The sequence below is a fragment of the Hordeum vulgare genome, chromosome 5H (assembly GCF_904849725.1).
Source record: "Hordeum vulgare subsp. vulgare chromosome 5H, MorexV3_pseudomolecules_assembly, whole genome shotgun sequence".
Lineage (NCBI taxonomy): Eukaryota > Viridiplantae > Streptophyta > Magnoliopsida > Poales > Poaceae > Hordeum > Hordeum vulgare.
The window spans coordinates 478,182,698-478,197,103 of NC_058522.1; the positions used below are offsets into that span (position 1 = coordinate 478,182,698).

At 42.4% G+C, this 14,406-nt stretch overlaps 1 protein-coding gene across 1 annotated transcript; it reads left to right on the forward strand.

Moving 5' to 3' along the window:
* The first annotated feature begins 500 nt into the window (after positions 1–500).
* On the forward strand, positions 501–3,571 carry LOC123395813 (beta-glucosidase 30-like). The gene is made up of 8 exons (XM_045090848.1): positions 501–756; positions 840–906; positions 1,155–1,213; positions 1,309–1,384; positions 1,486–1,563; positions 1,685–1,772; positions 2,201–3,037; positions 3,151–3,571. Exons 1-8 carry the CDS (start codon positions 574–576, stop codon positions 3,314–3,316), a joined length of 1,554 nt encoding a protein of 517 aa, XP_044946783.1. The 5' UTR covers positions 501–573; the 3' UTR covers positions 3,317–3,571.
* Positions 3,572–14,406: the final 10,835 nt, after the last annotated feature.

Consider the following 14,406-nt stretch of genomic DNA (forward strand, 5'->3'; position numbering starts at 1 on the left):
TTCACTCACCACAGCCGCCGCCATCGCCGAGATCGAAAGCTCCGCCGCTGCAACAAAAGCGCCGCCGCCGTCTTCGGCTCACCGCCGGGAGAAACAGAGCTTCAGACGGGCGGTTCAGACAGACAGGCCAGGCACGGGGACAGATGCACTGTCAAGTGGGGCCCGTTAGTAGATGCACTGTCAAGTGGGGCCGTAAGTTGACGATCTGCCAAGTAGGACCCACATGTCTTAAACATAACCTCAATTCCGTTGACGACCATTTTAATCGTCCGAGTGGGTCTTTGGCTATTTGGGTCAGAGAAACGTCGCACAGGATCCAATTTGCATCAAATATGTCGCACAGGATCCAATTCGCATCAAATGTGTCGCACATGAGCTATTGACACCTACTCTACCTGCCCATGGTCTACGGACGATTCTCTCGATAGAGAGAGCGAGCCACGCCATGGACGACTCGAGCCAGCCAGCTCCCTATATAACGGAGGGTGTGCGCAGCACATAGCATAGGCAACCATTCGATTCATCCTATTGGCCGCGGTGTCCAACGGGTGGGAGGCAGCAGGGAGAAGAGAAATGGGTAACCGCCAGGTCCTCCCCGCTCTCCTCCTCGCCCTCCTGGCCCTCGCGTCGAGCGGCGGAGGCGCCCAGGCGTCGGCGGGCGGCGGTGCCCATCCGGCTACGCCCGTGAAGGCGCCGCTCACCAGGCAAAGCTTCCCCAAGGGGTTCGTCTTCGGCACCGGCTCCGCGGCCTACCAGGTCCGTGCATGGCGCTCCGGCAACGTACTGATCGTAGATGCATTACCACATGCACTTACTCATCAGCAATGGCTTGCGTGCAGTACGAAGGCGCCGTCAAGGAAGGTGGCCGAGGACCGACGGTGTGGGACAAGTTCGCCCATACTCCAGGTACACGCTCTAATCTAATCTAATCAGTCCATCTACACCAATGCATGTGTCTTCATTCCTCCCATATAGTTTATGTACTTGCAGTATTATAAGCATATACATGCATGGTGTCTGAATACGAATGACAAACTAAGGCACGGAAGCAGTACTAGGCTCAAATATTCTCTTCTCCAAAGATAGACATCAGTTTTAAGCTTGAGATTATCAGTTAGTGAAAAGCTAAAAGCAAAACTGTATGTTCCCTGCAGGCAAGATTGCAGACGGCAGCAACGGAGACGTAGCGCTAGACTTTTACCATCGGTACAAGGTGAGCTACTGTCATGTTCATGCGGCAGTGTAGAGCGTTCGCTCGACATTTTCGAAATTAACTAACCTGGCTTCGACTTCGATCCGTGATTACAGGAGGATCTGAAGTTGGTGGTAGACATGAACATGGATGCCTTCAGGTTCTCCATCGCATGGAGCAGGATACTGCCAAGTAGGTGACAGAACAGATTACGAGAGAAAAACACAGTAATTGTATTTCTCTTCAGGCAACTTATTTATTTACCATCTCTCTGTTTGGTTTACTACTCGCAGCTGGTTCTATTAGTGGAGGAGTGAACAGACAGGGGATTGCATTTTACAACAGCCTTATCAACGACGTCATAGCTAAAGGTGTTCTCCCTCCCTCCCTCCATCGGTCCCTCCCTCTCGGCTTCAAATAACTTGTTGTACTATACACTATTCCCTACACTATCTTTTCACTAAGAAAGTACCTATTTCTTCGACATGGTAGGGTTGAAGCCGTATGTGACACTGCACCACTGGGACACACCCCTTGGGCTAGAGGATAAATACGGTGGCTTCCTCAGTGAAAAGATCGTGTAAGTGATCAATGAATTCAAGGACATCTCTTTTGCCCTACAAACAGAGTTTCAATAGTAACATGTGCCATATATACCATCAATCATCTTTATAGACAGTTCCTTCCCGCAAAAAGCAAAAAATATAAAACTTTATAAACAGTTCCTAGTCATATAGAAAAACTTTATAATAGTAGTAATACAATACAAAATTGCTGGAGAGATACCAACCAGCACAAAATATGCGCAGAATAAACGCTCGTTAAGATTGGTGTTAGAGTCAAACGAGGCCTGAACGAACAGTCTGATCCCGATAACATTCGGCGTGAGCGCGCGTAACGTGCAGTGAAGATGGGCCATGCATGCATGCATGCACGAAGCATGCATGAGCATCCGGAATTCTGGATCGAATCAAATTATTCACGGAACGGATGCATGCAAGGGCGCAGGAAGGACTACGTGGACTTCACGGACGTGTGCTATAACGAGTTCGGCGACCGCGTGAAGCACTGGACGACGTTCAACGAGCCGTGGACGTACAGCACCTACGGCTACTCCACGGGCGTCTTCGCGCCGGGGCGGTGCTCGCCGCACGTCTCGGCGTCCTGCGGCGCCGGCGACTCGGCCCGGGAGCCCTACATCGTGACGCACAACATCCTGCTGGCCCACGCCGCCACCGTCGCGCTTTACCGGCGCAAGTACCAGAAGGCGCAGGCCGGCGAGGTGGGCATCACGCTGGTGTGCCACTGGTACCTCCCCTACAGCAACTCCACCGCCGACAAGGCCGCCGCCAAGCGCCGGGTGGAGTTCATGCTGGGGTGGTTCATGGACCCGATCGTGCACGGCGACTACCCGGCGTCCATGAGGAGCTGGCTCCGCGCCCGGCTGCCGGCGTTCACCCCGGCGCAGACGGCGGCGCTCAGGGGCTCCTACGACTTCGTCGGCCTCAACTACTACACAACCTACTACGCCATCGCCACGCCGGCCCCGGCCACCCCGCTCCAGGGCTCCTACGACGCCGACAACCGCTCCAACGTCACCGGCTTCCGCGACGGCAAGCCCCTCGGCCCGCAGGCCTACACCGAGTTCCTCTTCGTGTACCCGCCGGGCATCCACGAGCTGATGCTCTACGCCAAGCGGAGGTACAACAACCCGGCCGTCTACGTCATGGAGAACGGCATCGACGAAGGCAACAACAGCTCGCTGCCCATCAAGGAGGCCCTCAGGGACCCAGCCAGGATCAACTACCACTACAAGCACCTCCTCTTCCTCAACCTCGCCATCAAGTAAGTACTGTACTAATTTAACAAAATGGCTCGTCTCGCCCTCCTTGATTTGCTAGCTAGCTGGCCTGGACTGACCTTGTGCAAATTAATTAATGTCGGCAAATGTTGGCCAGGCAGAAGGTGAACATCAAGGGCTACTTCACGTGGACGTTCATGGACTGCTTCGAGTGGGGCGACGGGTACAAGGATCGCTTTGGCCTCATATACATCGACCGCAGCACGCTCAAGCGCTACCCCAAGGACTCCAGCAAATGGAGGGGCAGGTTCCTGAAGAAATGATCGACGATCCATCTGCCATGCGCGGGCCTGGTGTCTCGGCTCAGGCGGCCTTCGTTTCTAGTACTATCTGCATGCATATGCTGCGCGCATGCATGGTTGGTTGTGAGTTTCAATTGCGGAGACGGCATCGGCGATATTGAGTTATTGACTAATACTGTACTTGTGAACAAGCGTTTGCTGCATTTGGCCGTTGACCGTGCGAAGAAATAAACTTGAGGCTGAGGAGTGTTATTCCCGGCCCATTCAGTTTGAGAAGTACTCATACACTCGTAGTTGTTTCTAGGACTTCGATCAAATTGTTCATAATTTCTAGAATGTGCAACTACTCTACTGTTTCAGATTTTCAGACAACGTTAGTTGAGTGAGAGTAGACATTCATGTCGACTATGAGGCGCATGTGGTGATCTGCGCTAGGTGTACGCTTACTGGCTTAGGTTTTCGAAGGTGCTTGTATGGGTTAGCTGTATTCCTAGAGAACACTCTATGTGCGAGTTTGTGAGGGTCTATGTTGTACGGCGTTTCTCAAAACACTCGCTAGGTTTCCTGGAAAAAATACACCTAGGATGGCTTGACTCACTTCGAAGAAACTTCACTTTGAACTACTACTATATTTGTCAACTAGTGAACCTCTAATTCGCGGATAGCATTGGCCTGTGCTCGTTTGGAAGTAAATCAACATGTGGAAGCTCATGGTTTTTTTTCTCCGGCCTACCCAAAAATGATATCTACTTTTCACAACCGAGAAAGACTCGCATGCATTCAAAGGATTGGTTTTTCCTTAAATCTACCTTAGGCTTGGAGGCTGTCTTCTACACCCAAGCGCCGATACACTACAACGATATAATAATAGGATATCGATGCTTGATATATATGACTACGTACCTACAAACCTGCACACATAATACAAACGGTTTTGCTAAAACTCATTCGAATGAGAAACAAATTGGCCTCATTCACTTTTTCAATGTAGGGCATCCTTTCTGTTTTTTTTTCTTTTTCTATGTAGCAGTTGCAATCTAACCAACAAGGCTTGCAACTGCAACCTGTGATACCCAACTGTAAACGCTTGTGCTAAGGCTAGTAGTTGCAACCGACCCGACACGACCGTAGCTGTAAGACGTAAGGCGCGAACGAAACCTGCTTTTTCCTTTTTTTGTTGTAGTAGTTGCAACCGCAGTGACACGGCTGCAACTGCAACCTGTGATACCCAACTGTAAACACTTGTGCTAAGGCTAGTAGTTGCAACCGACCCGACACGACCGTAGCTGCAAGACGTAAGGCGCGAACGAAACCTGCTTTTTCCTTTTTTTGTTGTAGTAGTTGCAACCGCAGTGACACGGCTGCAACTGCAACCAAGCACACCCAACCGCAACCGCAAACGAGCGGGGTGATGGAGGGCATCTTTTTTTTTCCTATTTCTATGTATCAGTTGCAACCTAACCGACACAGCTGCAACTGCAATCTGTGATAGCCAACTGTAAACGCTTGTCCTAAAGCTAGTAGTTGCAACCGACCCGACACGCCCGCAACTGCAAGACGTAAGGTGCGAAGGGAACCTGCTTTTTTCCTTTTTTGTTGTTGTAGTAGTTGCAACCGTAGTAACACAGCTGCAACTGCAACCAAACACACCCAACCGCAACCGCAACGAGCGGGGTGATGGAGGGCATCCCTTAATCTATCATAACATACCATAGAAAAAAAGTGAATGAGACCAAATTATATCTCATTTAGATGAGTTCTAGCCATGGGTAGGTTAGGCAAGCATGTTGACCTTCTAGCTGAAGACACCTACGGCGTGGGAAATCATTGTGGGGAAGGCAGTCATCGCAGATCGAAGTATGGGAGGCAAAGAAGTTGGCAACGTAGAGGTGATGGCAGCTTCATCGCAGAGTGCTGACTCGTGGTAGTCTTCTGCGGAGATTGTTCATTCACAAAGTAGAGGCACGGGAGAAAGTACACCTTTGAAGCAGGCACGACTTGATCAGAATTAGAGGAGGGGCTATTCAATCAAAGATTGGGCAAAACACCATCATTCTTATCTAATTATATGCTAATAATATAAGAAAACTACACAAGCAGGGTGGGGTCATGACCCAGGTTGGCCCTAAGAAAGCTCCACCACTGCTCGTGGAGACGGCAAACCCATTTAACATCGAGAAACTGGTGGTACGAACATCACACCCTCTTCGAAGGAGGGCTTTCACCTGGCAAACCAACGTATACCTTTGTGTGTGTTGGGGAAGGGGGGTGGAGGAGAGGAATATGAGTCTTCCAAAACACCCACTTTGCAACCCCGCAACGCTCTTTTTACCGGAGCCTGTAGCTACCGTGCCCACCCATCCAATAAGATGCGGCCAACTCATCTAGTACCACATTCGTATATCTATGTGTTCTGCAATTTCCTTCTTATATAGCAATTTTAAGAAGTCACATCAACTGTCATGCATGTTTCATAAATTTTTCTTCCACAATAAATAAATACCTTTTGTCACACAAGTACACGCACATGCATGCTTAGGTTCTCAATTTTATGTCCTCTCTCCCCACCCAAAACCCATTCATTTTATTCGATTTCAAAATTTAGATGATTTATATATTTTCAACCGAAACTTCTTTTATATATTTTTTATATATTTGAAATTCTGGCAAGAAGATCTTTAAAACAAGACCAATATTGGATATATTTTGAACTTGCTTAAATTATACTACTATTTCATGAATCTAATTGAAATAAATTATCACAATATTTACTGGTTTTAATATATCACTATTTTTCTAAGTTTTAATATGTCACTTTTCTGAAATATTGAACTCTGCTTATTCCAGTGTATGAAATGATGCGAAACTGGTTACTGCAAAATGTGAAAATTATATTTGTCTAACAACTGAAACGTATTTCACTCAACTTATTTGAATTTCAAGGAAAACGGTTTTCGGAATTGAGTGGAATAGAATTTTGAATTAAATTAAAACATAAATGTGTGAAATCAATCTTTTGCAATAAGTGTAATGTGTTTTTTGAAACTAGTCAAATTAGTGAAATATATCTCTTTGTAATGAGTGAAATCATTTTTTTAAACATGTGAAAAGATAGTTTGAATTTCAACGTTTCAATTCACTTATTTCGCTCAATCTATTAATTCGGTGTTATTATTTTGAAATGAGCTAAACCTATTTTTGAAAAGGAGTGGAATTTTATTTTTGTGCAATTAGTTTTTAAGAAGAGTGGATTTTTTTGAATCAGTGAAAACTTTGAAATGAGTAAAATTAGTTATGTTTGCATTTCAAACAATAGTGAAAATTAGTTGTTTGAAACGAGTGAAATATAGTATTTCATAGTTTTTGAAATGAGTAAAATATATCTTTTGTAAATAGTGAAAACTTTGAAAGAAATTAGTTTTGTATTGAATGAAAACATATTTCAATAGAGTTTTTGAGTGAAGTAGGTTTAAACTGGGTAAAATGTAGTATTCGAGAAATGTGTGAAATATGTTCATTTGAGTGACTGAAATCAGTTTTATGACTGAATTATCAGTTTTGCTAGCGTGCAGTGAAATTAGTTTTCAAATTTTTTGTAATGTGTGAAATTAGTGACTTAAAAAGTTTCAAAACTGGATATCAACCTTCTAAAGATGTCACATGGAAAACAAAGTGCATGTATTTGGTGTCTGCATGCAGCCGTGGTGTATCTGTTTACTTCCACCCTGACACCTGACAAAAAGTGTTATTGTGGACCCCATCCAAGTTGTATATCTGTTTGTATACGACTTGTATTGCTAAAAGAGAGAAATAGTTGCATGATGGGGTTTTCAGCCACATCAATCTGAAGGCAAACGTTTGACGATGGATTCGTAACCGGTAGGTATCGGAACCGGTAAATTTACTTATTCATTTGCAACCCCTTGAACTTGTCCTCTTGATTCACAAGGAATTAGTGTGGAAGGATGTATGTCTATCTTGAACCTGAAGATGACGACATGACAATTCTTATGGCCGCATCATTACACTAATATATTTATTCTTGTTATTTTATCCTTCGATTTCATGAAGTCGAATGGCGTATGTCGCCTTTTCATCAACATATACATAAATAAAATAGACTACCTGATTAGGAGCTTTCCTTCTTGGAGCAGCTAGGCTAGGATTGCATGTGGCCTAACATCTGAGCAAGGTTTAGAATTTCCAAACCGCTAATTTGACGACACTTGAAATGACTCATCTTTTGTTAATTGCGAAAATAATTTTAGACAAACTACCTAGTTTGTTGTGTGATTTTGTTAAGTTTAAACAACTAGACAAAATAACCTACCCTTGAAATGCCGAAGACACGGTAAGTACAAATTGGTTTCGTTGAAGCAACATTTTTTTCTGTAAATTTAAAATTTTCAAATTTCATGAACTGGATAAATTTTGAATTTTGGGTCTGAATCTAGAACTAAGAGCAATAGTAATATCCCCAGCCAATGGGCTACGGAAGGTGATGTAGTTCATGAATGGCCCCAAGTTTTTCTTATCATACAAGTCTAACAACATGTTTTGAACAAAAACAACCATTCACTGACCTTTGAAATGGTTGAAATTTCAAGAAATACCGTTCAGATTTTAAACCGTGTGCGTGGATTGCCCAGGTGTTAAAGGCTCGAGTTTAGTAGCATGCTCGACATGTCGGCCCACGTGGTACAGCGATGCCGGGCCCTTGGAACAAGACCTTCTATGCGCCGCACGTTGCGGCAAGCAACTGAGGGCGAGTTCTTTTGGGCGGCTTGAAAAATAAGCTGCCTCTTCCCAGCTTAACAAATAAGCCGCTCCTAAAATTTACCGAGGCTTCTAAATTAATTATCCTATAACTAGTTCAGAAGCCTAAGTGAATGTGGGAGGCAGCTTATGAGAAAAGCTGGGGAGGAGGTGGCTTATTTTTTAAGCCGCCACAAGAACTGGCCCTGACCCTCCGCACAGAGCCTGCCCGGCTTGGCCGACACAATGACGATGACCAGGCGCTGACCCTGCGGACTCATACCGATGCAGATAATTGTAGCAAACGGGACCCAACAAACCGTGAGAAAAAACAGACCACCCCCGCACTGTAATAAATCATGATTGTAGCATGACATACTGTACCGTATCGTGTCTATACTGTTGCAAAAGAAAAAACAATAGCAAACAAATTTGGAAGTTTCAAAAATTCATCGGAATTCATTTTTTAAATGGGAAAATCTATTTTGTAACGCAAATATTTAATAAAGTGAACATTTTTCGTAAACAGAAAAAACTTTTTAAAAAATACTAATAAAAATTTTAAAAGTGATTTTTTTTCAAAATTGAACTAGAATTACAAAACTCAAGAATTTTAGGAATTTCGAAATGAATTTTGAAAACATGTCATTTTTAAAAAACTTAACAAATTTTCAATATAGTAACGTTTTAAGAATATGTGAACACATTTGGAAAACAGGAGCATTTTTTGAAATTAACAAAATATTTTAAATTTTGTGAACAAAAATTAAACATACAAATATTTATTGAATTTGTGAACAATTTCGAAATAATTGTTTTTTAGAATTCAGAAACAAATTCCAAAACGCGAAGAATATTTAAAAATAAAAAAATGAATTTATGAACAAAATTTGGAAAAAAGAACATTTTTTAATTCCAAAACATTTTTTAATTTGCTAACAAAATTTAAACATGTGAACTTTTTTGAATTTGTGAGCAAATTTTACAACAGACGAACTTTTTTGGAAAAATAATATTTTGGTCTGTGAACAATATTTAAAAAGTTGAATGTTTTTTCAGTTACCAAACATCTTCTCGAAACGAAACGAACAAATTTGAGAATTATTTTTGTGGATATAATGCACAAAATTTGAAAACAGGAATATTTTGTATTAAAATGTACAAAGTCGTAAAATATGGACATTTTATGAAAAAGGAAAATATATTTGAGAGAAAATGATAATGAATATAAAGGGAAAATAGTTACAAAAGCGAAAATAGTCAAGAAAATAAATAGAAAAAGGAAAAAACGAGAGAAACCAGAAAATATGAAAAAGAAAAGTGAAACAGAACAAAAAAAAGGGTTCAACAATCTCCTTGAAGGTTCCCAAAACAAAAAAATAAACTCACTAGGAACCACCTAGAAGATTCCCAAAATCAGAATTCTCAAACGCTTAAACGGGTCGGCCCAATCCGAACGATCGCCACGTCAACTTGCCGCGACGAGGGACAAATAGGAATTTTCCCTTTAAAATGTAAGGAGCGATCCGGTGCAGAATTGATAGCGCACAGGGGTCCCGATGTGATTTTCTAATTCTCCACATCAAGCATGGCGTGCAACTGTGAGACCCATCGATTGTCGATCTCGACAATGCATAGCACGATGGAGGAGGGACCATCTCGGTAGTGCGCGGAAACCAAGGACAATTCGAAACAATGAACGAGCAACCTCATCAAGCACAAAGCCATTTTCATTAAAGTGCAATGAGCTCGCTTTAAAGGCGGAGAATGTTCTTACTAGGGAATTATGAAGAATGTATATTCTTTCGCGAATCTTGCATATTAAAGAAATGCCTAGTGATAAGGCTCCCGGCTCGGATGGCTTCTCAGGCATCTTCTTGAGGAAGTGTTGAGATTTCATCAAACTTGACATTATGAATGCCATCCATAGTTTTAACTCTCTTCACACATCCAACAATCAACGGATCAACTCCGTCAATGTCGTGCTCTTGCCAAAAAAAAGACGAGGTAAAAGGAAAATTTGACTATAGACCCATTAGCCTTATAGCTGTCGGTGCCAAGATCATCGTCAAGATCCTTTCCTTGCGGCTCGCCCCCATATGGTCACTCTTATGTCCAATGCATAGAGTGCATTCATAAAGAGAAGAAGTATTCATGATAACTTCATGTCCATTCAGAAGTTTGTTTGCCGCCTTCACGAATGCAAGACCCATGCCCTTCTCTTTAAGCTCGACATCAAGAAGGCTTTCGACTCTGTCAAGTGGGGGTATATCCTCGATATCCTTCACCCGAAAGGGCTATCAAACAAATTCAGAAATTGGATTGTTGCGCTTCTCTCATCTTCATCTTCGCGCATTATTTTCAACGGGTTGCTCGGGCCGCCCATCAAACAGGGCCACTTTCACTACTGCTATTGGCATTGTGATTAATCTTTTGCATCAAATCATCAATATGGCAACCCGAAGAGGCATACTATACAATATCAGGGGTCGGGCCCCATGGTGAGATCGTCCCTTTATGCGGATGATGTGGTTGTTTTCCATGGCCCCAATCAAGAGGGGTATTGACAACTTCTCGGTTATCATAAAATATTTTGGTGATGTGACGGGCATATATACCAACTTCCACAAAAGCTTTGTTGTTCCCATTCGTTGCAATAACCTTGACCTGGGGCATATCCGTTAGGGGAAGCCGACAACTAAAGCATGTTTCCCCATAAAAATATTTGGGGCTACCACTTTCGGTGCGGCAACTCAAGGAAATGGATTTCAAATACCTAGTTAAAAAAAAGAGTCGGGAAAACTGGTCACATGGGAAGAACAAAACATCACCACTATCGGGCGGATGGCTCTTGTTAAATTGGCCATATCCTTCCAAGTGGTGTTCTCTATCACGCCGCTCGTCGTTCCATAGAGTTCGTTGAACAACCGCAGCAAGATTGAGACAACATTCGTCTGGTCTGGCTCAGAAAAGACAACATTTGTCAAATGCATGGTTAATTGAGAGATAGTGTGTCGTTCCCAAGAATAAGGTGGCCTTGGTGCCCTCAAGACCGACAAGTTTGCACGTGCCTTGCGGCTAAGATGGCGATGATATGAATGGCATGAGCTACATAAGCTTTGCAACGGCCTTGACAACCCGTGTGACGGGGATGACATCAATTTCTTCTATGTCTCCACCACAATCACTATCGACAATGGTGCAAAGACCCCATCTTGGGACTCCCTATGTTTACTTGGACGCAAGCCTAAGGATATTGCCCCCATTAATCTTTGAAGCCTCTAGGAGAAATAAGTGGTAATTATGTGAGGCTCTCGAGGCAAATGCATGGATTCTAAAGATTAGAAACAACACCGTCATCACTAATGACTACCTCCAGGAATTCTTCTCCTTCTCGATGCTTGTGAATGACTTCCACCTTGACGGCAAACTAAAGACACCATCGTCCTGAAGCACTCCAACGATGGGATATATTCAGCGTCCACTGCATACAAAGCTCGGTTCCTTGGGTTGACACTCTCGCCTATGGCCCTCATGGTTTCGATGGGTTGCCCCCCCAAAGTAATTTTCTCGCTTGGTTGGCTCTACAAGATCGTATTTGGACCGTGGACCGGTTGGCAAGGCGTGGATGACCAAACTGTGGTCTTTGCCCGCTCTGTAAAAGGAAACATGAAACATGAGCTCGCCTTTTCTTTAGGTGCCTCTATACTATGAGGCAACGGAGAGCGGTCAGTGACAATTTGGTGCTATCGGATATGGACATCTCCAATTGGCATCACGATGACTCCCTAAACATTTTGTGGGATAGGAGAATGGGCATGCAAACTCCGAGTAGACGAGTCATGGCCTCTCTCATCATGGTTGTTTCTTGGACTATCTGGAATGAAAGAAACGCATGTGTTTTTCACCACAAATGAGCGCCGCCACCAATCCTAGTGAAAACCATCATTGATGAGGGACGAATGTGCATTCTTGCGGGTGCTAAGAACTTAGGGTATATTGTAATACACATGAGTAGCTGGCATGCCATTAAAGTGGGCCATTTGTGAAACTCCAACTTCTCCTTATTTAATTGATGAGGAAAATATTTTGCCTCCGTTTAAATAAAATAAATATATGTAGAATGTATAGTGGTGTATTTATTTGATGACCAATCCAGTATAGGCAAGGCTTCGCTGAAACGAGATGCACGATCGACCGACCCATTCGACGTACGCGCATTGTGTTGTGGCTTCATTTTTTATTTTTGGTTTATATATGTGTGTTTTTTGATTTTGGTTATGATGATGACATGGCGATCATTTATACACATGTGGTCATCAAAGGAGAAATCATAATAATTTGTGTTAAACAAATACATTACCACGTGAACACTAACTTAAGTTCTTACTTTAATCATGAACACACGGTTGCACTTTCATCTTCATTGTTGTTGCTCACACGTAGGTATCACACATAAGAAATCCAACAACCTGTGGGCTGTTAAAGAAACCAAGTTGAAGAAACAAGTTTGAAGAAAACAAGTTTCAAATGAAGTTGATGTTGTGAGTTTTTACCTTTGATATTTCGTTGTGTCACACATATTTGGAGGAGATACGGGGCCATACAAGTGTATCACTTGAAGCTACATCAAATTTACTTTCCAATGCAAAAAACCTCAAATCATTTGGAGTTTTGAGTCAAACGTTTTAGTCATTCTTGTGGAAGGTGTCCACGCTGTGAAGAATTCACGAATTTTTGAGGAGCTCTCCAACAACACACAAAGTTGATTGTTTATTTTCCCAAGTAAGACATGGAAAGCTGGTTATTTTTTAAACCTTTTCACACCTAGCTAGGGGGGGGGGAGGGGGTTGTCCTGCTATAAAATCACATCTCCCTCATCTTTTTAGATACTTTTTATCAAATCATTCACTTACAAGGTTATGCAACAAGACTGCTAGAGATCTGAGAGATCCTTTCTACTTGCTCTTGTGAGTTCATACTGATTCGCGACAAGGAACCCCTAGTTTCCCCTAATTCGTGCTTCATGGTTCCGGTAGTTTTGTGTGGGTTAGTCCCGGTTTGTGGTTTTGCAATTGTTAGGTCATCGGGTTAAAGTTCTTGTAGCTCAGGTCAGCCATCCCCAACGTACGGGCTGCATCCAACTTTGGCGGGTATAAAGCTAGTTTTCCCGAGTGCTTGCAGCTAGTTATACCTTTCGATTTGATCCTAAGATGTGAAAATCGGGCCACCCTCGGACGTGAAGATCCTAACAGGTTTTTCCCTTTAGTTTTCTTTTTTCCTTTTCTCGGATCTGCTTTTGTTTATGATTTAAACAAATCTTGATTTATATTGTTTTGCAATACATGATGAACATTTTTTTCAAATGAACATTGAACCTGATTTAATGCGATGATTTTTTTTCAGATACACACAAAACAGTTTTATATATACGATGAACTTTTTTTACATTGATTTTTTTTATATACAATGAACATTTTCTATATGATGAATATTTTTATACACGGCATGCATTTTTTTACAATGATTTTTTTAAATAAATTGTACTTTTTATTTATAAAAAAAGACTTGACGATTTTGTAATTTGCATTTTAGCTTTTTATTGGTCTTCAAATATCTAGCTACTACAAACAAAAATGATGTTTTGGGTAAAAATTCAAAAAAAAAACAAAGATAAATAACCATATGCGGGCCATATTGGGTCGGCCAAATTGTCATGGCTTATGCAAAGCCATGTTTATTTGATGAACGCACTCCATACTAAGAGATCTCTTCTGTGATAGAAGGAGAAGAGAACAACCAACTCAAGGTTACCTCTTGTGGGGGACCTACAGGAATCACTTTTGCTTTGGTAGCACGCCCGGTGATTCGTCCAACCGTGATCGTGAGAAAATTCGTTTGCTGGACGCTTCCTCTAGATTTGATATTTTTATTTTTGTTACTCATTTTCAGGTTTTGATGGGTTATTTACGGATTATTTGCTTTTTTGGTCTTCATCTAATTTTCCTGTGATTTGGAGAAAAAAATGTAAATTTTATTTGCACAGAAAAAATGTGCATTGATAAGAAGCATAGATTTCCTTCACGCGTAGGCACAAATTTGCTTCCACGAGAAACACAATGTTTTTTTCTTGGAAAGAATCACAATTGAGCTTCTCGAAAAGAGAAAAAAACTGCGCTTTTACGAGAAGCATTGACTTCTTGTAAAGGCTCACTTTGCTTTTGAAAGAAGCACCGATGTGTTGTTTGAAAAAAAGTGTGCTCCATGAAAAGCAGATATTTGCTTCTTATGGCCATGAAAAAAGTGTGCTCCATGAAAGAAGCACCGATGTGTTGTTCAAAAAAAATTTGTCATGG